Below are 26,618 nucleotides of genomic sequence, written 5' to 3'. Positions count from 1 at the left end.
GTATTGTCGAAATAAGTCTTTGACTTAATAGTTCTGAACAGAAGCTATAAAAATATGTCAGTACTTCCGGCTCTGGCACCCTGCACTCAAGTATTATACCCCTGTACCATCAAACCATGTATGTCATTATGAAAATTGTGCAGCGGTTCCTTCACACTGCCTTCAGGCCTGAATGGGATGAAGATCCCGCAGCCCAAAGACCACTGGAAATGGCTCGCTGTCTCCGCCAAGTGGGTGTTTCCCTTCCCTGGAAGTCCCTTTCTTCCAAAAACGAGTTTTGAGGTTGTTCAAGTTGTGATATAATTGTAGCCATCAAAAAATGTGAACTGTTGACTTGTCACCTAACGTTACTGGGCCTCCTACACAGCCTCTCCGTTCTCACTCAGGGAGATGGTATGGATCTTTATGGTGGGCATGCGATGGCCGCCTTGACTGTGGCTTCCCGTTGAGCCAATGCAACAGCATGTTCTCAGGAACGTCTTGCTCCTCACTTGGGTGGTGCAACAGTTCGACCTGTCTTTTGAGATGGCCTGCTTGGCGGATGTGCTTGGCAAGAAGAATTTCCACTCACACACCCCATCAGACTTGGAGATCCGGTAGAAGGTTTCACCAGATCCCACAGGAATGCGCACCATGTCCCGCGGCCCTGCTGGACTGTGCTGAGCTGAGCTGTTCAGGTTGAACGCAGAAGAGTACTTGCTGCTGGCCTGTCTCCTTTGGGAACACTGGGCTCTCAGGATGTTCTGGAATGCTTTCTTGAACTCCTGACTCGAGCATGGGTAGATGATCGGGTTAATACAGCTGTTGAAGTATCCGAGCCAAAATACTATTTTAAAAACTGTGTCAGAGGCCTTCATTGCTGGGAAGATGGATCCTGGAAAGAGAGAATGTAGTATATTAGTTTTCTACTTGTAGCAAACACATGCACTTTTCATTGTGAGTGAAAATAAAGAGAAAACACAATCAAGATAAATGAGGTTTTGAAGAGGCATTATAGTGTCATAGGATCCTATTAGTGACCTATTGCATCAATCAGAAAACATAATTTAGAGCTAACCAAAGCACTGCAACTGAAAATCCTCAGGCACACTTGTGCATTGAGCGCTTGGCAGTATAAAATAACAACGACCTATTCATACAATAGTATAGCAGGGCATTAGGCACCAAACCAAACCAAGAGCGGACTCTCGGTAAGACATCACCCAGGGTTACTTCCAGTTTCCACAATAATATAAATAATTGTGCACTTTTAAAAAAACTTTCTTGAATCTATTTATGCCTTGAGAATCTCGATCACAAAGTCTGTTCAATAATAACATCGAGTGATATATATGCATATATACAGTAAACAGTGGATTGCAATGGAAACCAAGAAGGCCTAGAATACAAATGTCACATTAGTTTGCAATCCCTATGCGAACCCCTCTTTTTGCATGCATTGCAAATACAAGAGATGTTTCACACACTCAGAAATTACCAGGTGCAATAAATTCCGTACCCCTAGAGTTTTCCCCTATTACATTTTAGCTGGTCGAACCAGTTGAAATGTAGCGAGTAAAAAAGGCTTGATAAATATTGGGAACATGCAGATATCAGTGAGGAAAGTATGGTATTCTCAGTTTAGGTATAAACTTGCAAAACGTTCTACTTCTCACACCCAATAAACTCCAATCGTTGGGGTATCATATTTTATCACTTAGGGTAACTAGCACATCACCCTCCGGTGCATTTTTATTCAGGCCAGAACAGCAGTTAAGATGTAGAATTAGACCCATCACCCATTTCCAGGGCCACAGGAATTATGTGATAGGAGAGGACCAAATCATGTAGCTGCACTGACTCAATTATGCATAGAGAAAATTCAAAGTATGCGGCATAACGTGTCACATTTACTGATAATATTATTTCATTATTTTGTCATTTTTACACGTTAATACTGTCTGGGTAATGGTTTAATCTCATTATTACGATACCAAAGGGGATGATGGACGGAGCGCTTGAGCAAATCAAACACTCAACCCCAGTCAACTGATCTGGGTTTAATCCATCATCATTCTTTAGCTCACTCCACCACCCCAGTTCAGACATGGCCATATGCAAATCAGTCTGACCCTGTGCCTCATGGGAACAGTCCAGCCCGAACTGCCAAGCCATGTCTTCCCTTATCTTATCAGCCTGAAACAATACACCTTAGGTTTGGCAGTATCTAATGGTGTCATATTTTAATCCTTGTCAAATTCTCAAGTTTTTTCCATACATAGGTCCAAACCTAAATATTCTATTTCTTTTTCCAACATGATAGAAAAGTCCCAGTACTGTGAGCCTCTAACCCTTTTCATTTGCTCCGATTGCTTCCTTTGTCTCACAATTCAGAAGAATTTGTATTAGAGCACCCATAACAAGGGATTCTGTTGGAGGTAACCTAATTCCTTGATTCAGAATGGTCACTCTTTTTATTGAAAAATAATGCATTATTTATCATAGCCTTACAGCCCGCTGCCAAGGGCTATTGCAGCTGTTAATGGCCCTGAACCACAGTTAAAGGCCTGAGCTTCAGGCAAGGGCTTATAATGAGGAAAAGGACCTTGAACATCAGGGGCCGTAGCACAGATGGTGCCCCAGGGGCGCAACAGGCATTTGAGCCCGCTCTGCTCACCCCGGGGCACTTTGGTATTATAGAAAGGGACCCAGAGGCTTGTGCGTCCCCTTCTATAATACCTATAGTGCCGGCGCTATCAAAAGAGGGTGTTCCCACATTTGAATAAGGGTGTGCCCTATGCAAATGAGGGAATTCCTTTGACTCTGCACCCGCGCCTTATTACAGACGCGGGCACAGAGTTAAAGAAGCCCTCAGGCGGTGCACTGACAGTGTGCCATTTAAAAGTTGGCACACTGCCAGTGCGCCTCCTGACAGAAGCCCTCTGCAGGCGGTAAAGGGGGTCCCATGGACCCCTCAGACATTCCCTTGCAGGCGGGTGCAGTCACTGACTGCGCCCGCCTGCAAGGGGATCTCTAAACCCCTTTGAAAGTGCAGGCAGGTGCTGCCTGCACTGTGAAAATACGGATCGGGTGCTCCGTGTTTTTTACATGAATTGGCTGCCCCCAGGACAGCGCGAGTTTGCGGCTGCCCAAGGAGAAGCGCATACACCATACTTGGGCGCATTATCACTGTTTGCGCCCGGCGTACCTTTTGAAAGGTGCGCCGGACACAGGGATAATGGGCAATACGGCGCCAGGAATGGCTTTGGGCAGAAGGGAGACCCCAACATTCTAATGTTCACATGTCTGTTGTTTCTTGTGACTCTGTATGTTTGTTTTGTTTCTGAGTGCCTGGAAGCAGTCGCATGGGTGCATAATGGAGCTATACAAAACACCTAGGTCCTGATTTTTAAGTGGGTCTAGAAAGGGTGAGGCATTTACTGCACCCAGAAAAAACTAACAAAGCAGGATGTGGGGCCGTATTACAGATGGTGCCCTAGGAACGCAACGGGCATTTGCGCACGCTTTGCATGCCCCTGGGGTATTTTGGTATTATAGAAGGGGACGCAGAGGCTTGTGCGTCCTCTTTTATAATACCTATAGCGCTTTCAACAGAGGGTGTTCCCTCATTTGCATAAGAGCATGCCCTATGCAAATGAGGGAATTCCTTTGACTCTGCGCCCGTGCCTTATTACAGACGCGGGCGCAGAGTCAAAGAAGCCCTCAGGAGGCGCACTGACAGTGCACCATTTAAAAGGTGGCGCAATGTCAGTGCGCCTCCTGACAGTAGCCCTCTGCAGGGGGTAAATGGGGTCCAATGGACACCCCATGTAGCCCCTTACAGGTGGGTGCAGTCAAGCCCCTTGCAGGCGGGTGCAGTCACTGACTGCACCCGCCTGCAAGGGATCCCTAAACCCCTTTGAAATTGCAGGCGGCTGCTACCTGCACTGTCAAAACCCGGAGCGGCTACTCCGTGTTTTCACATGAAAGTGCTGCCTCCAGGGCAGCAGGAGTTCGCGGCTGCCCTGGGGGCAGCGCATACAGCATAATGAGGCGCATTATCCCTGTTTGCACCCTGCGCACCTTTTGATGTATAATCCGGCTCGTGGTATTTCCTTAGTGCAGTAAATACCTCTCAGTCTGTAAAATAAATAATTGGGTGCACTGTTGGGTGTTTTTCACTCAAAATTTCACATGCGTGAGTTTGAACTGCCGCTATTGACAGGGAGATTTTGTGTACAGCAGTATTTAAAATAACGATCTCTGCAAAAGCAGGAATTTGTGAACTGACTGGAATTTACCATCCCACTCACATTCAGGACCCTACAGAAGCAGAGCAACATGACCTCTGTCGTGACAGTAGCAGAATAACCCCTGCTTTGGATGCATAGAGTGCCATCTCATTTCATTTTTATTGTGTCTACAGGGGAGAGATTATGGAACGTTTTGCCTCTAAAAAACGAAAAAAATGTTTTTTGCCACGTATGAGGGTTTTTCCATCTAGGCTTGCCAAAAAGTCACTCACTTATAAATTAAATACATGCAAGTATTATGTTAAGTGGCTCACAGGGTTAAGAAACTGCTGAAAATAAACTAGGTATAGAACTTAATTAAAGCAAGTGGTTGCAGGTGGGGCCCATCGGCACCTAGTGTTGGGGATCAGCACTTACGTTTCCTCATCAGACTCTGAGCAAGAGAGAGGCAAACACAAACGGAAGGGAGCGGGATTAACAGAAAGACTGACCACCCGCGACAAAAGGAGAAAGCAGGTATGAAAAAAGAACGTGCAAGAGGGAATTAAAGAGGTAGGCAGTGTGTTGCGGAGGAAAAAAAGAGTCTTGAGGTGGAATCAAAACCATGCCTCTTTGATATTCGGCAATCCCGACATTCATCAGTGCCAGCTTTAGGCATTTAAGAACACCTTTGGGCACCGCCACATACCATTTTACAAATTAAACACTGCTCACATCATCTGTTTGAGTCCCAGGAAACCTTAGACTTTTGTCATTAAATGGCCAATACATTGGTTGTTTTGTAACATTCATTACTGCACATTCAAAGCAAATACAGGAAACAACTAATAATCGAGCAAAAGATGCGAGTACAATCTGCTCTACAAAAGAAACATTACAACCAGGTACAGCTATTAAGTGAACAATTGACACAAGAGAAACATTCAATGTCTGCTCCACAAATGAGCTCAGTTGGCACATCTCAAATAGCTGAAACAAATGGCTGTAGCTTTTTAACAACAGTACCTATTATGTATGTGCCAAGAGGAAAACCAATTTGTGGTTTCTTCTAGACATATTAAATATTATATGAGTGTGAGGAACTGGCTCATTCAGTGATAACTTGCCCTAACATGTCAATTTCGGAAAGCCTCCTCCACAATGTCAGTTCAGAACAATCACAGCTATTCGGACATTAAAGTTCTCGTCCCTTGGGCCAGAGGAAAAACACAAAAGAAAGACATTTAACAAATCTGTAGAAATGGGAAGTTCATGCTAAATTAAACTGTGGTGCGCCTTAAAATTATGCAAATCCTGCTTTAACGTATCAATTTATTAGTGGGAGTTTGTCACTTCAAGCTGTGAACGTTTTAAAACAATCAGGAAGATATTTCAAGCCCCAAAAGCAGAAAAAGAAGAAAGAAAACAAAGTACTGAAACCTGTTAAACAGTGGCTCTCGAGTATTCATTCATCAACTTGCAGAGAGAGGTAATGTTGTGTATACATTATGAAGACCAGGAGTTCAGCCAAGGAGGAAAGATACCTGGGAATGCTAATGCCCTAAAAGAAATGGCGCAGGCTATCAGTTAAGGCTGAACCATCCTTTTTGGGTTGAACCCAAAACTTATGTTGCATTTATTTGCTCCCTAACTGTATAGGCACAGACACCAATGATTAAGACAGGGAACCTCTGCAGAAGTGCAGATCTGGGGCCTGATGTACAAAAATTCTATTTATCAATTCCTGAATAGCAACCAATACCAATTCGCTAAGTATGACTTGTGTGCCTTTTCTGTAAGCAGATAGTGATTTGTAAGCATTCTTTATGTTTAAATATCGAAGCAAAATTTGTGAATCAAATTGCGGCTGTCACACTGGCAGTGAGTAATGGCCTCACCTATTTCAGGAAGTATATTTACTTTCAGCTTCAGTGTAGAAAGATAACTTCTGTCACATCACAGGAAAATTTCAAACCAACATGTACAGTCAGGAGCAACGTGAGGAGGTTGACAGGAACAGGAAGTGCAAATTTAGTGACCAAGAGATAGAAAGTTTTGTGGAGGGGTGTGGCTCTGAACAATGAAGCTCTTTGGGAAATCTCTCATGTCTGTTCCTGAGGCTACAAAAACATTTGGACCATTATAAAGCAAAGAAATACATCTCTGAGTGTCACCAAGAGGTCTGTAGAATAAATCAGAAAGTGATGGCACAACCTGTTTTCCCCCTCCAAAGAGAACGTAGGAACAAGAAGGCAGGAGGTTGCAGCTACATCTAGTGCACCAACTACAGAGAGACAACTTCTATACTTTTGGAAGAATTCATTGAGATTACCTTCCAGCCTGATGTTATTCCTGGAGTATCTACTATTAACATATTTAATAACACGGTAGAGAGACTTTGTTTTTATAAGAAAATGTCACCCTATGTATTGCATATATATTTTATGATGCAAATATAAAAGATGTATTTTTTACTGAATGCACAGGGAACAATCTGTCCAAAAGGTCATTTGTGATTCATAGGAGCACCCATCTCCATATCAAATGAATCTCCCACCTGCAATGAATCTCTAAACAGAAATTCTAGATAAATTAAATTACCTGACGAAATATGGAAACCAAGGCGCATTTATGCACTCAGGAATACAATACGAGAGGCACATAATGATGTAGTGAGTGCTAAAGAGGTAAATCACCCCACACAACTTAATTGCAAAAATACAGGAGACAGGAGACAAGGCTTCCTGCATATCAAAGTGATAAGCAGGCTATACGTCTGAAGGTTGGAGGGCGGTAAGCAAGTGAAGAATGTCACATCTGGGATATGGCTGCTGAAATGCAAGCTACTTTAGAACCTTTGAATATTGCGAGCTCTACTGAAGACATTGAAGGGGCCAGTGGCCAATAATGACTGGTGCAAGCATTCTGCTCCAAGAAGGTGATCCTTGGGATTGCATTCCAATGGAAACCTTTTTTTTCTAAAGCAGTGGTACTCCTTAAAGGAAGGACTGATGTTGCAGTGTTGAAAAACTTCAGGGGGGACAGGAAGTGGTCCCCTGCACATCTACCTGCTCCCCCTGGGTCTGCCACTATGACTCCCAAAGGGGAAGAGTTCCACAGGGGACCCCTTCCTCTTAGTTAATCAGTTACCACTTCCTTCAAGGACCAAGTAACTGGTCAATGGTTTGTGACCTAAATTGCAAACCATTGATCTATTCTTTACCAAATCACAATATGGGAGGCATGCCCCTTTTACGATCCTTCCAAATTGAAATTCAGTATAAGTCACAGAACCCAAATCACAAAGAGCCTGCGCGACTCCACAGTTGTGGCGGAGAATCCGCACTAGTGGTGGAATCTCTGCACCGCAGATCTTATTGCAGAGATCCCACCATGACTGTGGAGCCTCGCCCCAGTTGCTGAGGCCCTTTGTGAATCAGGCCCAAACACTTTTTGACTCGTAAAATGGGTTTTGCAAATTTGAAATAATGCTTATGCAGTCGCAAGTCCTGTGACTTTGCAACCAGCAGGGTTTGTGACCACTGAAGAGGTTTGTACGCCGGGCCATATGTGCCTTATTACAAGCCTCTTGGTAATTCTGATGTGACCAATAATATGAGTTTCTGACACTATTTCAAGATTCATGGCATTGTTACGGAATAGGTGTATTTAATCTGAATACTTGAGCAGCAGAAAGCAGCAGAATCCTTTTGAAACAGAGGGATAACATTGGGAATTATTAGATTAATCAGATGTGGAACTACCAATTTGAATGGTAATTCCCCATTTCTTTAGGTACTCTTAATGTACACCTCATAATGATCGACCCCTGCTCCCAAGAATCACAGATGACCCAAATATGGGAAACATCCTTTACCCCGCACTCACAACAAAGACCTGCCTGTACAACGCAGTACTACTGCGAAGTTGCCATGCGTTACTTGGCCATGTAATCTATTACAATGGTAATCTATTACAATGAATTGTTTTATGGGGCACGTTGTTGGACTTAAAAAAACAACACCTTCTCTGCTGTTGTGTAGACTGAAATAATAATTTATACTATTCCAAAGTCCAGAGCTGCCTAAAGCTAGTCGCTGTAATGACTTGTTTGGTGAAGTAACATGTGGAAACGTTGTTGTCAGGTAAGTGACTGCATTGTAAATGCATGCAGGGTAAATAAATGCAGGGTTCCATAAAAAAAACAGTATTCCGGGTGGGGGTAAATATCAGACACAATCCAAGGAACTAGCTAGAGATGCAGAGAAGGAAGAATGAATAAATGGTGACATCTTCATCACTACCTGAGGCACGCGTGATTGGGTGGAACAGAGGCAGCAATATGGTATTGTGGGCCCAAGGGATAACAACTGCTGTAGCTCAAGAAAGTCTTCTGTATGATTGTAGTAGCTCCTATACAGCTCAGCCATCTTTCCTTTGGCAGATTAGCAATTTTCACTATCTACTCACAAAAAGTAGGTCTTTCCATGAATACATTGTGCAAGTCATATTAGGAGAGTATCTACTTCTTTATATGTGGGCCCATGCATCCAAATACAAATGGAATCATGTTTGTATGATTTTGGTCCTGGGATTCCAAAGCACATTACATTGGCAAGGCACTATGGACACACATATACAAGGGAAACAAGGATGGCATGGAGGAGGCCTCTGTGATCTGTTTCCTTACCAGCTCCTTCTGGTAAAAGTGAAGTACATACTGCTTCAGTAGCCTGTTCAATACATGTCCCATATAACTCTCAGTGATATTTTCCACTACTCTGTTTTAATATCCAATTATGACGTTCAGTGATGCCCGACTATACTCACTTCTTTGATTGCCCCACTCTTCAAACTGCACCTGGTAAACTAAGTGCAAGGAAAACTTCACGCAGCCTGACCCTTACTTTTCAAGCTACATCACAGTTGTCTGACTGACCACACTTTAGAATGCGGTATCAAAACAAAAAGCAAGGCTACTCTAGTTATAATTTCGGGGAGCATACAAAACTACGGTGAACTTGATAGATAAAGTAAGATGGGTGGCATCTTACGTTTTTTCTGGGCTACCTCGGAATAAATCCGGATACTTTTGAATCATTTTTAGATCTCGCCTGGCACTGCAGTGCGCATTTGCTGCTCGCTTTGCGAGGCATATGGTATATACTGTAGCGGGCAAGCTTCACATAACCTCCGCCCACTCCCCGCCCATGTTATTGTTTGGCTTCCATTCTAAATGCTGCCTTCTGATTGGTTTTTACCTTCTTAGTCCCTCCTCCTAACGTCCATGGCATAATTTGTACACATACAAGGCTTTTGGCCCCTTTACTCAACATTATTTTTTTACCTGTGTCCCCCCGCCCCCTTACGCAGTCCGTGATTTTTCACCAACCCCTCACCCCATCCCATTTGTGCCTTCTTTCACGCCCACACTCCCATTTTTAATGCAATACATCTCGTGTAAATGCGAGTTGTATTGCATTGCAAATGCTTGTTTTAAAGTAGTGCAGGCAGGGCCGACGAAGCTGGAAGTGAAATCCCTGCGGTGCACTGGAAAAGAACCCTCGTTGTATTCGTGTGCTTTGGATCGCGAGGGCTCTGATCCGGTCGTCACCGCTGCTGTCCTGGCAGAGACGGCACCTGTTCTGCTTTGCGGGCCATCCCGAGGCTCCGACAACCTAGGAATCTGCAAAGGAAGGGGTTGGTGCCATTCTGTAGTGGCTGGAGTACTTACTGTTGCACCAAGATAGCACAGCAAAAATAAAGTTTTGGGATATAGACTCGGCCACAGCATTGGCTGTTTGTCTTGGAGACAGTGTTGGTGACCTTGGATAAGTCCAGAGGAATTGCCTTTGGATTGTTTTCCTTCTTTGAAGTGCAGCACGTTCTTGATGCCGCGACATGGAGCAAGGTGTGCTGTGTTGAGGGAGTGTTTTTTGAGGGCCATTCTTAGTTTTAGTCTTGTGCGGGACGCGTGTCCCGGCCTTGTCACAATGGAATGTGGAGGACTGCCACTGTGTCTGCTTTGCGGCCATCTTGGGATGAGAATTTGGGTGAATGGGACACTACGTGTGGAGACTTTGTTGGTATTTAGAGATATGGTTGCAGCTTGTGGATGCGCCAGGTGCCGGACAATGCATGGTCCAGACAGTGGAGTTCTGCACACGCGGGCTGTGAAGATGGTTGTGTTGTGAGAATTTGGAGTGTGGTGCCCTGGATCGGCAACATACGTTCTGGAGGGTCCGGGTTCCGGTGCCTATTTTCAGTGGTTCGTTCCACAGGACTAGCCTGCCCTGAGGGACGGAGGGCATTGAGTCTCGAGGATGAGGACTTGAGTAGTTGAGAGCTGTGTTTGAAACGTAGGCGAATACATCAGACTGTTTTTTGTTTAGAAATCAACTCACAGGATGAATTTTGTTGAGTGTGGCTCATTTGTATCTCCCTTGCTTTGGTGTGTACATCCAACATTCCATTGTTGGCCATGTAGGATAACAGGAGTCCACACTGTTGTCTCTTGTTCTCGAGCCTGAGGTGATCCGAAAAGGGCACAAGCTGCCGTAGGAAGGGGAGAGAAGCAGGTTATAGTCGTGCAGGAATATTCAGGGAGGAAGGGGAGCGAAGGTGCAGGAACAAGGGGTGGCCTAGGGGCTAGGGTAGACGATCTGCACTAGGGGATTCGGGGAACTGGGTTGAGTTTCAGTGGTAATGGTCAACACCTTGTGATTTTGGGTAAATCGCTTAATCCTCCACCCAAATATATATTTAATAAATAATTGTGGCTGTATGTAACGCAATTTGTGCTCATGTAAATCGCACTGATACTTGGGGTAAACATTTGTGTTAAATGGGACACCAGTAATGAACGATGTTGCACACACGACGATTTCCCTTCAGTGACGGTGGGGTGGAAAACGCCCCAATAGTGTGGATACAGGTTGTCAAACATATAGCACAAGCAAGCCAGGGCTGTATGTGGGATGGAAAAGCTGGGGGGGGTCTCTCATAGGGGCGTGGCTAGTATAATGAAGGGTGTGGCGTAAATCACGTAGGCTAAAAAATCGGTGCTTAGCATAGTGTGCCGCTCGACTGGTATTTTGCTGTTTCTGTCATTGGATCCAGGTATATGATACAAGTAACATCATACTTGCAACAGGTCAGGTCTATTAGCTTTGTCAAGGGTTGTTGGTTGCGTAAGATAAATGGGCAGCAACTGTCGCTTGTATAGGAGGTGCTGCAGGAAGGTTCGGTGAGAGAGGTCAGCGAGTGGGGTGTAGGGAGTTTGGGCGTGAATTTGGATGGGTGGGTAATGTGTAGGGAGTCACGCGGCATGGGAGGGGATGTGGGGGGTGGGGTGCAGGGGTGGCTCTTGTGGGGGTAGACTGGGGAATTCCTGCTAGCAGGGAAGGAATGTTGTCTGGGAAGTATGTTGCTCATCTGTGCGCGATCACGGCATTCCTACTGGCACGGTCAATGTTTAGCTCATTCTGTGTGGCACGTGGTGATGGACTGCTGGCAGCGATCCAGGTTTTGGAGGGGAGCAGCAGACGCCCGCAGCCCCGCCTCTGGCCAATGACAGACATGATTCATCTGGAGTGGGCACGAAGGTGCATGAACATTCCAAAGAGGGCGTCACTGCTTTACATTCAATGCTTGGTGTCCGTCCTTGTGCACTTCGAGATTGAGAAATCCTTGAATAATGCACGGGTGACATTCTATTTTCCTTTTATACAGTAGGTGCCTTAATAAGTACGGAACATGAACATTTGTCATACTGATTAATGCTCTGACCTCATCCATCCTCTCCCCTCCCCCCTCTAACGCTTTTAGTAAGTGCCTGGTTAACCTGAGCAGATGCGTTAGCAAATAGCTCTGGCTAAGCACTTCTAAGGCCCCAAAGGCGAGACCGATTGGCATTGCCAGTGCTTGTTGTTCTTCTTGGTGTTTTCTTGTATGTTTGTGATCCACTTCATCCTAAAACAGGGGTAGGCTTGGTTTTCCTTTTATCTACTTGCATATTTTTTATGTCAATGCAGTGGAAATGTTGCCTGCTGAAGAATGACCCACATAGTCTTGAAAGAACTGTTGGTGTCAGTTTACACAGCCAGAGCGTACATCGCAGGGGTAAACTGGGAGAGTAGGTGAAGGCTGGCACAAAGTTCCCCTCATATTTTGTGAATGGATCTATCCAGCAGGCTTCGTTTTGCCTCTCTGATGTCCAAGTCAAGTCTCTGCAGTAGGGGTGGGCGGAATTTGTGAAATCCACTTTCGCAAATTATCGCGAAAATGTTAAAAATTATCGCAAACACGCAGAAATATTGCGAAGATGCGGAAGTTTTTTTCCCGCATGTGCGCGAGATTTTCTGCATGGTTGCGGCTCTCCAACTTACCCATGTGGTTGCTCGCGGGCGCGGCCATCTTGTTTTCAGTTGTCTCGCGGTGCATGATCGCGAGAAGAAAGACGTGATCGCGCGACGCATGACGTCACTGCGGGCGCGAACTGTCACGAGACAGCGCAAATGGCTAAAAACAATACAACATCTCATGGAAAACTTGTCGGCGAACGCAGGGATTCAGGTAAGGCGATCGCGCACGCGCGAGAATGTATTATTTTACAGTGCGAGCAAGAACCAAATTATCGCTAAGCTGCGGAATGCGGAAATTTTGACATTTTCGTGCTTTCCGCGGAACGCAAAAATGTCAAATTATCGCAATTTCCGCGAACGGAACGAAATTTTCGCCCAGGCCTACTCTGCAGGTGAGGTGAGGATTTCTGCTGATGTGTTTTTCTTCTGCTAGGATCCGCAGGGATTCTTGAACCTTCACTGTTAGTAGGCTCTGCAGGGATTGTATGCAGCATTGTGGGAATCGCAATAATGTGGCAAATGTATCCCCAGTTTTAGGGCCTGTTATGACACATTACGGAAGCAGCTGATTTTGTGAACTGCATGGGGATTACAAAGCATCCACTTCATGGTTACTGTGGGTGAACATGGACTACTTAAACAATCAATAAACTGTGCTTCGTTCGTAAGAAAATGGACATTTCATCATCTAGAGAATTTGCTGTGTAAGGATCCGAAGGGTAAATGTAGCTGCTAGTCTGAGACTAGATCTAAAAAAGCTGGAAAGGGAATGATGATGAAACATGAGAGGACAAACGAAATAACTGCGAAAGGCATTTATATGTGTGTCCTTGTTTAAGTGTTATCCAATATAGAGTGTGCATTTTCAAGGATATTAATGGGATGATAGCTGTTTCTTTTATTTGCTATTGGTCCTAACATCTTAACAGGGATAACCAATAATATGATAAAGAGTAGTCGCTGAAGCATTGAAAAAAGCATCCAGGATTAGAGGAAGCAATTCATGAAGTCATTTCCTCGCACACTGCTGCAGTGGTTTGTAAACAGATAAACATAATTCACTGTGGCTTTTGGCTCACTTTTACTGGAATGTGGTTGCCCTGCCAAGTCGTTTAAAAATAGAAAACAGCCAATGTCAAGGCCAGATTTGGGTATTCCTAAAGGACTGGGAACGACAGAGCAGAAAGGACAGCGCAGGCTCTGACTACCAGTGTAACTGTGGAAACCAAATGCGAGAAGAGATTTCCTGTCCCCCGACAGCACCGCGCTAATTGGAAGCGCATGTGGCACAGTGGTCAGTGCAGTGATAGTTTGACCTTCTCAACAGGCATCAAACGAATGGGCTCAGCTACTTAATTTTTTCCAAGTGTTGTGATCATCCCCTCCATGACCTTTTTGGTTGCCCAGTTGTTCTGAAGGTAATACAATCCTCAACGCCCATTGGTTTCTTCAACCAACCCCATTTTGTTCTAAACATGCCAGGTAAGTGTCAAGATCTGCCAACTCAGCGAACAAGTGTGAGTGTCTCCTACATCTGTGTGTGTGCAATTGCACCCCCCCCACCCCAAATGTACCTTTCTCTCCCACAATATAGTGTGAGAAATCCGAGGCCTCGTGAATGCACGGCTGATGGTTCACCTGCTTCTCAGATATGCGAGAGGCTGCTTGCTAGTGTCTAGAGAGAAAGGGAGGGGAAGGGTCGACACCAGGAATCATCGATGGATAGTTGTTGGAAATTCTTTCAAGATGTCCCACTCTAAAACTGTCAACATCCACAAGAAACAAGAACTATGCTCCTAGCGGCATTTACATGCTTCACATTCAACTTCATACTCAACAAACACTTATCCTGCTCTGAACATTTAATGAACCTTTAAAGGTCATCGCTGTGAGCGTCTACCAAGCTGATAAGAGGGAGTGAAATGTTTTCACGACACCTCTTCCTGCTTCACATGACCTTGCTCCAGGAGTCCATCTGTGAGAGAATGAACAAGAAGGAAGGCACTGCCTTGGGCTGGTGGCTGCATATGCTGCTATGACCTCTGGCAGCTCCTCTTACCTGGGATTCTTGTAATCACTTCAAGACTGCTTCACCGAGAGATGTTTGAAGCTGTTTAACTCCTTTTACATATCACTTGTATCCAGTGATTATTTGTAAAAAAAACACTAAGTGGCAATACTCTCATCAGGATACCACTGCAGCTTACACCACGCATTGCCTCTGCCACCGCTGCCAATGACAGTACCAACATAACTACTAACTGTGAGAAGTTGGCCTGGTATATGCTGTCCACTAATAAAGTGGGCATCTTGTACCAGTCCAAACACCCCTTATTGATGATTAGGTTAAAGACAACCTTTATTGAAAGCTATCCTAGTGGTAACTGTGGAGAGCAGCCTTCAGGCTAAGTCTCAAAGGAATGTAAAGCAGCTTGTTTTAACAGATCAGAACCTCCTGAATGACCAAATGAAAGGAGAACCACACAAGAGATATATAAAATATATGTATGTATTACTAACCTCTTTATGAGATTAGAGCAGAAAGCACACAATATTAAATCACTAGAATAACAGTAAATTGCACAATACACAGCGGGCTCCAGGGGGAGACCGGACCATATACTAAGAAATTGGTATAACAACCACAACTTAACTAGGCACAGTGCCTAGAGCATGCAGAATCGCTGAGACCCCAAGGAACCACCCAAAGTAGTGACACAGGGGACCCACGGAGGACTGGTGCAGTGTGAGAAGACAGGCGCAAGCTCCGTACAACCCTATGGGAAAGTCGCGGTTGGAAAATAACAGTTTGAGGACACTTCGGAGAGGACTTCAAGCTAACCCTTTGGATTATAGAAGGTTCTAAGTAAGCCTGGGCAAAGCACTACGCTACGCTCGCGTAGTTTGCGAAGTTCGCGCTACTTCGCACTACGCGAACTGCACATAGCACAGTGCGAACACGCGTAGCGTAGTGTTGCGTAGTGCTGCGGTCATTTTTTGCTTGCTCGTGGACCTCAACGTCAAGTTGGCGACCGTGACCAAGCAAAATGACATCCCGGCGAGACTTTTTCCTTGTTCGCGATCAGCAACATCAAGTTGGCGATCGCGAGCATGGAAAATAAACCTCCCGGCGAGATTCCCAACGCGAGGAGGTCAGGTTTCTCATTGCGAGTGGTCGCGTATGCTCGCGACCGCTCGCGATGAGAAACTACCAGTTCGCGTTGAGAAAGCTGCCGCTCGAGTAAAAATCTACTCGAGCAGCAGAAAACTACAGCTCACACTGTGCAAGATGCCATTTTCAATGATTGCACAGTGCCGGTTGCTTGTCCGCACTGTGCAATCATTGAAAACGACATCTGGCACAGTGCGAACAAGGTACTACGCAGTTCGCGAAGTGCTACGCGTAGCTCGCGTAGTGCGAACTGCACTTTGCGTAGCTTCGCGAAGTGCTACTTCGCGAACTACGCCCAGGGTTAGTTCTAAGGCCAGCACCCATGTGAGTACCAAGGTACCCGTGCTACCTATCCCAGAGGAGCCGAGTGCATAGGGGTCAAGTGGTGTTGGAAACCCTTGTCGTTTTCAATGGCGTGATGCGAAGAAATGCTGTTGCCGGGAAGATGAAAAGTATCCAGTGGAATCCAAGCCTGGATCTAAGGTGAGAACAACCTGAAAGCAGAGGGGACAGAGTCTGGGTCACTTCAGGGTGACCAGGGGCACGATAGACGAATGCCCACTGATGTCGAGTGCTTCAGGTGAGAAGATAGGATGCTTGACTCTGCAGCCACGGGGACCAGGAGGCGTCGACGCCAACCAAAGTCTGGAGATGAGCTGTCCCACAAAGAATGACGAGTGCTGGGGGGTCAGTGTCCGGATCGAACACCAACAAGCCTTGGCAACTGCAACGCACAGAAAGCAAGCTACGGTGAGGACCAGCAAGATCCTGGGGACTCGCCAAGCAATGGAGAGTCAGGGCATGTCTGGAGCAACCAGGAAAGTCCAAGGAAAGTCAAAGTTACTTTCACAGGGACCCACAGGCCAATGGACCAGGGATCGCAAAGGGACCTCGAGCTGAATCACGAAATACCAGCCCACGGAACACTCGTGGAGTGTAGGCTGTAAATCTGTGGTGGAAATACTGCTTGCGGTCAGGACTACACGTAGCCCAAAGCAACGCCTCAGAGGTTACCAAAAAGCATATGCTGCTGCAAAAGTACATGGTGCACAGGGGTTTAGGTTGCACGGTCCCCACGAGGGATACTGGTCTCAGAATTGCTGAGAGAGCAGATCAATCTCAGAGACGCTCGTGAACCCACCTCCTGTGTTGCAGAAATCTTCGGAGTCCTCAGGATCTTGGGAGATGCAAACTGTCAGATGCGTTAAGGTTCCTCGGGCTGCAGGGGAGTAACTCCTTTAATCCAAGGGAAATTCTTCAGTCATCCAGCAAAGTGTAGATCGTCGAAGTACTTGGTTTTTGTAGCAGAGTTTAGTCCAGGTAAAATCTAAAGCACTTTAGTGAGGGTTCCTACTTTATACCCAAGGAAGGGGTGGGACAAACTCTGGGGGCCCACCTATAGGAGGGTCAGGACAGAGGGGTGGCTGCACCCATGTCCTTTATCCAGTTTGGCCCAGAGCAGGAGCAAATGGCTCCTGCAACCGGTTTGAACTGGACTATGCACAGGGACAACAAATGTACCCCCAGTGCAGACTTTCAAACACTCTCAGAGTTCACCCACTCAGCCCCAATACACTAAATCCTGTCTGGGAGGTGGTCACACCTCCCTGTTACAGGAAACCTATTGTCAAGCCTCCCCCTGCTCAAGCTTGGCTCAGCAGCAGGAGAGCAGACTTGTGTCTGTGGCTGGCAGCATCCATTTTGTGATGCCCAGGTCGAGAAAGCTGGTACCGGGTAGTCTGGTGACCCACAGTAGTGGTTCTAGAAGGGAGGAATCATACCTCTCACACCAGTTACTGGTCTGGAGGTATGATTCCAAGGTGTTTGACACCAAACACGACATGTTTCTAAGCAGCCGTTTTAAAGTTAGCATTTACCGTGAGGTTATAATACACTTAAATATAAATGGTTGGCTGCATCACAAACAACCCCGGAAAATAGGTTCCAAAGGCTGCAGAGGGGCTCTGCTCATGCAGGGGCACCCTCTCACATAAAACCCAACACCCTGCATTCAGGATTGATAAGGCCTGCCATAGGGGTGACTAATAGGTTTATATGTGCAGTGATATAGAATAGATATAGTGAACTTATATCTAAGTAAGGGGTGCATGCACCACCTTACACAGGCAGTGTTAGCAGACCTGTGGTGTCAGTTTGAATGGTCTCTCAGGGGTGGCATAATACATGCTGCAACCCCTGGGAGGTCTCTGGGGTACCTATGCCCTGGGTAGATGGTGTACCATATACTAGGGACTGATAAGGGTACCGCAGTATCGAATCTGGAGTGTACCTAAAGTACATGCAATCAATTTTGAGGAGAAAGCAGCTAGACTGGGGTTCTGGATAGCAGGACCCCAGTCAGTCTAAGTCGAAAACAGTGATACATCAGCAAAAAGTGGGGGTAACTATGAGAAGCAGATCCTACTCTCCTCCACTAACCATCACACAAAGTGTGCCAATTCGGACTATTTCAGGCCCCCAAAGCTATCAGAATAGCGCACATGATGACTCGGCACACCACTGTGTCAGGCGTTGGCCTGCTTCAATGACATGGAGATATTGGACTGTGAAGTGCATTGGGTGTGCCTGTAGCATGCTACCCAGCACGCATCAAGTGCTCCAACAATAGAGTTGTAGACGAGGAACTAGCCAAGCGGGAGTCCCTCATCTGATATTAGGGGTTCAAATAGTGTAAGGGAAACGTCTCGATAAAGATCTCCCAGTGTGCGTAAGCCTAGATCATGCCAGGCAGTGAGTTCCCTCACAGAGGTGATCTGGTCTCCCCTGGGGGTGCCAAGGAGTGGGATGACAGGGGCGTATAGGGTTAATTGTCTTGGTAATGAAGAAAATAGGTTTAATGCAGGGGCGCACTACTCGTAGTAGTGCAGGGAAGAGTGTCGGCTGTCTGGCGCATGGATGGAATAGGTGAAATATATGAAAATGGCTCCAGGCTGGGGTAGATATGCCGGTGTCTGATAATTGGAGGCCTGAAAGCCACTTGGCCACCCATTGCAGCGGAGAAGCCAGATGATACTGCTTAAAGTTGGGGATCGCCAGTCCCCTTTCTGTGGTCAGTAACTGGAGCTTGTGAAGTGCTGCTCTACATCTCATGTTATGCAAAAGGAGTTATCTTGTGAGTTTGTCAAGAGTGCGGAAAAGGGATTTAGGAAAGAACTGGGGAAGATTGCCAAAATATGACAGTTAGTTGGACCACATGACCATCTTAAGGAGGCCACTCGCCCGGTGACGGAAAGTGGAATAGTTTTCCAAAATGCTAATTGTGCGTGTATCAAGGACACCGCTTAGGTAAGGTTACCATCAAATAAGACAACGAGATCCCGATAAATGAGAATACCTAAGTATCTAAATGTTATGGGCTGGCAGGTTAGATGAGTAGCCCCAGGTTGGAAGTCAGGGTCCGGAACAGTGGCACTGAAGGAGTAGAGACATTACTTCTACTAGTTAACTTTGAGTCCTTAAATCTTCGCAAATCTGTTAAATATAGGTGCTATGTCTGGGGTGATCTTGTGGAAATCGCAAAAGTATAGGAGAAGGTAAACAGCATTAAGGGATACTGAGTGTGTCCCTTATCCTATTAGTATTCCTCAGTCTTTTCCATGGGTGCGAAGGGCAATACTAATGGTTCAATGGCTAGTACATAGAGGAGAGGGGATAGTGGGCAACCTTGCTGGGTGCCCCTGTGGACTGTGATAGGATCGGAAATCAAGACACCAGTTTTTATCTTCACCAGTGGCTGGGAGTATAACAGTCTAACCCAGTTAATAAATCTGAGGCCCAACCCATACTGGGGCAAAACTGCGAATAGGAAATCTCATTCCAAGGAATCAGATACCTTTTCTAAGTTTAGGACTGGGCACCCAGAGAGTGGCCAATCCCAAGGTGCATTCTCCATAACTCTAAAAAATCTCCTTAGGTTTAGCAAGGTTTTCCGAGCTAGAACAAACCAGTCTTGATCGGGCTGAACTAGCCTAGATACCAGTGGGGGCAGGTGGTCTGCTAATAGCTTGGCTAAAATTGTATAATCTGTGTTGAGTAATGCGAGGGGATTGTACGAGCTCAAGACAGAAGGGTCACAATCCGGTTTGGGCAGGGAAATAAGTAGTACCAGTGGGAGCAGGTGGCCTCATTGTAAAGTGTCTGGAGTCAGGGGGAATAGTAATAGGGCATATGCTTTTTAGAATTCTGTCAGGAGATCATGCAGACCCGGCATCTTCCCTGTAGCCAGGACGCGCATGGCCTCCTGGATCTCGTATAGGGTAATGGCATTATCCAAGTGAAGTTCAAGTCCAGGTGATATGGTGGGTAGGGACGTGGAGATCAAAAAGTAGTTGATGGCATCGAAATCAGTAGGTGTGATAGATACGTACACAGAGGTGTAGCATCTTGTCACTTCAGGATGAATTGCCGATTGGGTGTGGAGAAGGGTGTTATCGCATGACCGAAGAGCCAATATGGGACACCAAGGTGGTTCCTGACGAACAAGCCATGCTAAAAGTGTGTCCAGCATGAGTCTTAGCTTCATGGCGGCATAATTGAGGCAGCAAAGACATCCCGGTAGCGCCACGTGTTCTTGTTGCATCAGAAGAAGCCTCTCTCTGTGTTTTGGGGTTGAAATAGCTTGCAACTCATGGCTCAGTAAGTCACATTCAATGTGGGATATGTCTTTTTCGAGTAACTGCCTCATATTCTACGTGTATCCCAAACAATGGCTTACTGTCTCAACAGGGTCCAAATCGAGCAAGCGAGAAGAGGCTGTATTGGCATTAAGTTGGAAGGGTTCTTCTATGGACGTCTCCCGTGAGGACTGGAAAGGAGGGTCTTCCAGTGCTGTTGGTTATAGTTGCCATGTGGGGATTGGGGGGAGTGTTGAGTCCTAGTTCAGGCCTAGGTGCTGTGGATTATAGTCTGAGTGGGTACAATGTAAATAATCAATGTGTGTTATGTGGGGAAGGATGTCTGGTGTGCCCATTAGGTGATCTATTAGGATGTGTAACTTGTGGGGACTTGAATAGAAGGAACAAACCCTAGTGTGTGGATCGCGGAGCCTCCATTTGTCGGATAGCCTCCAGTGTTTTAGCTAGGCAGTCAGTGTCTGGGCATTAGAAGTGTCAATTGTGCAGGGGAGGCTCACGCAAACTGACCCTTATTGTGCAAGCACCATCACTGTAGTCTGACTGACCACATTCTATTAGCTGATATCAAAGCACAAAGAAAGGTTAATCCAATTAGTATTCCATGAAACATACAAAAACCATGGTGGACTTAATAGATAAGGTAACAGAAGAAAAAAAAAACTTTCAGGTAAAAACTAGTGGGTAGAGTATTCAATGATTCTTGCATGGTCTGCTTACAGAGCTAGATGTGCTACCCATCCAGTTCTGAAACTGCACATTCAACTCCCCGCTCATGTTAGTTAACATTGACAGTTGAGATATGCAAGCTGCTCCCATGGGCTTGCGCTCCACCCTTTTCCTTGCACTTTAAGGGGTGCTCTGCACTACGGGGATCAGGTATTATCATAGATGCTGACTACTCCTATTGGAGTAGGGTCAAGACTGATTTGCATATTGGTGGGTCCAAACTGAGGTGGCATGGTGTGCTAAAATAACAATTGATTGTGATGCATCCCTGAGTGTTTACCAGTGGCTGAGATTAAGTAAAGCATTCCACCCGTCAATGTTTTGTGTAGTTATCATAGAGACTTATCCTGCACATTCTCTTAAGTGGGAAGGATGGCCCTCTTCAAGCCTCCTATAACAGAAGAAACATATGAACTCTGCTACATGCACACTTCCCATTGGTCTTCAAGCCAACCTCCCTACCGGCATCTTATCTAACTGCCTTTTATCTTAACATGTCTCTCTGTCTGCCTTTAGTGACTAATTTGCAGTTGTTGGAGTTTGGTTTTGATTATAGATTTTTAAAGAGCTTCAAGCGTCCTTATATGATCTTCTAAAAATAGCTTTATTCTACTGAGCCATAGCTAACTTGTTTTTCAAACATTGTAAGTTCATGGATTAAGAATTAGCGACTAAGAGCTTGAACAAACAAGCATTGGAAATGCTAATATGACTCGGCGCCAAATAAATAAGCTATTTGCTTTGACAATGCTTTTTTGGCAGTGAAAATGACAACACGTGTTAAGATATATGTGTGCAGTAGGCTGTCAGTGTTGCAATAGCTCTCTGTGCCTGCTATATGATCATCCCCAGCTTGGACCTACAATGATTTCATGGGACTTTACACTGTGGTAAAGCACTGCTCCCCTAGGTGGAGTTGGGCCTAAAGAGGGTTGTTTACCCTTAGGAAAGCAAGGGTGCTCAGCTTGAAGAATTATGCGGCCCTTCCCGCGAACCAGTAGTTTCTGTGCTGACCATCACTTAATAGCTGTCAGGAGGCACTTTCTTAGAATGTAAAGCCCTGAATTTGTTGCCCTGACTGTTATTAACAAAACTTGTATTTCTATTGTCTGTCTCCAAAACATTCATCTATAAGAATGCATATCAATGGAAAGTTAATGTTTGACCTGAATCACAATTAAGAGTGACCCATATTGTTTAACATCACCTATGTAAATTCCCTGACATATTTTAAAATACTTAGAAAACATTCTTAAATATTCTTAAATTCATAAACTTTACAGGAAATGCCTGAAACACTCTGCATAGAGCTTGAATCTGTGCAGAAAGAGCTCCACAAAAAATATTTGGAAATCTTACGCCCAAGCAAACATGGCGAGGTGAACAAATGTAACAATTTGGCAGCATACAAAGTTGTTCTCTTTGCCCAGCTCTGTCACTGGAATGAAATCTCCACACAGTGTTGGTTAGGTTTTCATGACTTCTGCCTCTGTCTCTTCCTTTCACAATGTTTGCTCACAGCTTTTCCCATTGTGCTCTCACGCCAATTCACCGGTTATTTTTATGTGCAAACAGCTATGTGTGAAGCACAATTTTCAAAACTTGAGTGAAAGGAAAGGCTTGCTCTGAAAGCATGCAATAATTGAGGGAGAAAATATGGGCAGATTATTAGCTCTTTAGAAAATTTGTGGTACTGGTCCCTTACTATTTTTACATGCCTTTCCACGACCTTAAATGTGAACTTAGGCCAGCGGATGATACAGACAGCCTGATGGTTAACCTCTGGTTTATATCTAGGGAAAGCGTTGTTATTGAAACCTGGGGGCATATTATCAAGACAGGCGATACAATTATCGCCGCTTTAGCGTCAGAAAACTGCCGCTAAAGCGGCGATAATGGGCTTGATACTATGCCGCAGAGAATTCCCATCGAAGCCCAGGTTCTGGTGTCAACATGGGCTTCTATTGGAATTCTCTGCGGCATATTATCAAGCCCATTAGCGCCGCTTTAGCGGCAGTTTTCTGCCGCTAAAGCGGCGATACTTTTAACGCCGTGCTTGATAATATGCCCCTAAAACCTCTAATTTTGCTTTCACGTTTGTCTTGTGAATGGCCTGATCACAGACAGCCTGCCAGGTGGACACATGGTTGTTAAATAATGGTATTTTCAGATATTAGCAAAATCGACCTACTTCTTGTGTGTCTGTAGATTTGTTTTTCATTTTTTACTAACTTGGAATGACAATAAGAAACTGTGGAAAAGCTCTCTCTCAAGGTACCTTTCCTTAAACATGGTAATCAAGATTGCTATATCAATTGACCCGCTGGAGTATTGGCCTCTTGGAGTATCTTGTGCACAAATGCAAAGAAACTGCCCAGACTGCATAAAAGTCAAAAACCACATATGAACCACAGCGATGGGTTTTTATCATGTACATGTGGAGCGAAAATATCATCACATGAGCTGAGCAGCAGCCATGTATCACTACAGGCAAAGAATTAGTAGGAGGCTGCAATCTGATCCCTTTTTGGTATTTAAATGTGACGTTTGGTAAGAAATGTATGAGTTTGCCGTGTAGCAGCCTGGTCCACCTTCGTAATGCTAAAGTTTAAAGCATGTTTTACACACATGAAGGTTCTACGCATGGACATGTTATGCACTTGAGTAATTTCAATGCGCGTAACTGGGGAACATTTGCTCAAATCGGCTGTTTTAATTGTTAGATGCGAGCTATGTGTAGGCCGAGTGCTGAGATACAGCTCTGGGTGTGATTCGTTGCGGTTTACTAAGTGGATATAACATAAGATAACATAAAAAACTACCACAGGGCTGGCTTTAACAATGGGGGCGCCCTGTGTGACAATGTCTGTTGGCGCCCCCCCCATGACCACCTCTGCCACGGATTCACTCACTAGCACCCTTTAACAGTGGCCCTCAAGTCTCCATAACCACTGTCTCTCAGATTCATTTAGTTTTATAGCAATGGTCATACCAGTGTAAGGTGTCAAAGCACTGTACATCACACACACATTGCACAGAGACAATCATATGTGTGTAAATCAGAGTATAGGAAATGTTACATCAGACAGGACTACAAGGTGTAGGAGTGACGTCATCAATACTGGTAGGCAATAAAGTTTAAAAGTCCTTTTTCTGGAAAAGCACAAATTCAGAATTTAAAATGTAACATCACTGTTAGGGGTTCTCTTTAATTATAAGAATTGTTTTCTACTTAAATGAACCCTTTTTGCAAGATTAGGATGATGAGACTGGGCAAAAAAACATAGCTCTAACATGTACCTTGCAGGTTGCATGCAGCTGTTTGATGACAGTTAATAGCTCAATGTTCTATATTAGGATTTTGACTTATAAACAACAAGTTACAAAAGGAGCTCTCTTACAGAAGCAGTGACCCACTGACCTAGTTACGATATATGCACTTTGTTATCTGCATAGCACACGTTCTTAGCAGCAGGCATTTTAATCCTCTGTGCTACCTTAGGATTAGTCAAAATGTCCACTAGACAAACCTCCAGTCTCTTTACAGGAAGACGATTAATCACCAGAGTTATCTTGACATTTTAATTGATGCCTGAAAATTGCTGGAGGCCAGGATCGAGGCAACAGGTGTTTTTAAAATGATGATATACTTGTAAAAATGACGCCCCCACCCCAAGTCAGAAGTCAGTGCCCAGTGCAGTGGCAGTGATCGCACCGCCCTAGAGCTGGTCCTAAACTACCATGTGCTCGGTAACATTGCAGGCTTGTTATACTTTGGTAAGCTTGTGTAGTTTTAAAAACAACTCAGCTAACTTTGACTTGGGAGAGATATAGGGGCATATCAGCAAGCAGGCGATAACAAATTATCGCCGCTTTTGCGTCCGTTTTAGGACGAAAAGCGGCGATAATTTTATCGCCTAATCAGCAAGGTCACGCTATTGCGTGAAAGCTTGCCTTATCGCCATTTCCGTTAACGCCCATCTTTGTATCTCTAATGAGATGCAAAGTGGGCGTTCCTCCTCAGGATAACGGGAGAAATGTCGCTATGCGACATTTCTCCTATTATCAAGCCTCAAACAAAGCAGCATAGCGACAGGAAAAGTAGCGATAACCTCTGTTATCGCTACTTTCCGTACGCCTGCTTTGAAACTGACTTAGCCATGATATCCTATGGAAGGTGGATATCATGGCTAAGTATGTGAGGCCCTATCAGCAAGCTATCGCCAAACTTCGTGGGATTTTCGCTGGGATCCCAGTGATAATCTCACGTTAGGCAGTTAGCTCTAGGATTTTTATCCCTTTTGAGATAAGCGTTGCTAATAGCACGCTATCTCAGCGATAAAAATCCACGCTAGCCGGCGATAATTATCCTAGCACTAAGTGCACTTAGCGATAATTATCGCCAGTTGTTGCTGATATGCCCCATAGTTCTCCATTTATCCTATACATAACCCGTTTCCATACATCAAGATCATTTGTTCACATAGGTTTTTATTTTACATGTTATAAGAACTACTTTTAGAAGAGCACCTAAATTGGGTTGAGAATTTGAACTTATTTAACTTTTTCAATTTAAGGTTTGTTAGTTGCGGTATGTGAAATTCCAAACAATTTAGTTTACCTACAGAGGTACTCTATGTTTAATACATATTCGAGGGGTGTGTGTTTGTCTGTGTGTGTGTGTGTTTTTACAATATGTAGCGTGGTGTACTATGCACAGATGCAAATTACTTACAACTTGACATCCTACTGAACGCTACAGAACTATGGGCCCAGTGCTAAATTTAAGCTAATGATTACCTGTGCTTGACACCTGCAGTTAATTGTCAACAGCGGCACTTATGACAGGCTGCCATATACCTGCCACATGGTGGCGATGTTTGTCTAATCAGCACAATAACAGTTGTCCATTAATTAAATATACATTAAAAATGACTGATACCTGCCAATCAAGTCATTCTTATAGTTTGGGGTCCTGGAAGAGTCACAAATGTCACACTTGTAGGTGTATGATGGTTATCAGTTGTGTTATTACTGTCCCTGTCAGCACTGGTAGGGGCAATCGGTGTTGGAAGGTGCAGTCACTTCCTGACGAGGACCTCAGCACTTATTTATTCACAAATTAAGTACTGTATGGGCCAGAAGTATAACACTATTTAGAAGTTGCAAACCCTGCAAGTCACAAAATCACAGTGTTGGTGAGCACAAAAGTGTGTTTCTTAATTTACAAAATACCTTTTTGCTAGTCAGATAATTCTTGCGTTTGCAATCTTTTTCGACTCGCGAATAGAAGGACCATGATAGGGGCATCTCCATCCTGTTAGTAAAACTGCTGTCTCAAACCACTGATGAGCTCCCAAACCCAAGGTTGGGGTGGTTCCCTTGGGACTCCTTCCCCTTTGTAATTTATCTGGGCGGCCTCACGGGGAGCAGGCTGTTGTCCCGATGGAACACTGCCTGCTATGCTCTGCAGTTGTCTTCCCAAAAGAGA

General features: G+C 45.0%; 1 protein-coding gene across 1 annotated transcript in view; it reads right to left on the bottom strand.

The window, feature by feature from the left end:
- Window positions 1-359: 359 nt before the first annotated feature.
- LOC146784437 (alpha-1A adrenergic receptor-like) overlaps window positions 360-26,618 on the bottom strand; it is a 31,595-nt gene continuing 5,336 nt past the window's right edge. Inside the window, exon 2 of the mRNA XM_085632950.1 lies at window positions 360-874. Coding sequence (XP_085489076.1) covers window positions 360-874 — 515 coding nt within the window. The remainder of the gene's footprint in view (window positions 875-26,618) is intronic.

Source organism: Triturus cristatus, chromosome 11, assembly GCF_964204655.1.
Source record: "Triturus cristatus chromosome 11, aTriCri1.1, whole genome shotgun sequence".
Lineage (NCBI taxonomy): Eukaryota > Metazoa > Chordata > Amphibia > Caudata > Salamandridae > Triturus > Triturus cristatus.
This window is presented reverse-complemented; position numbering and strand designations above follow the sequence as displayed.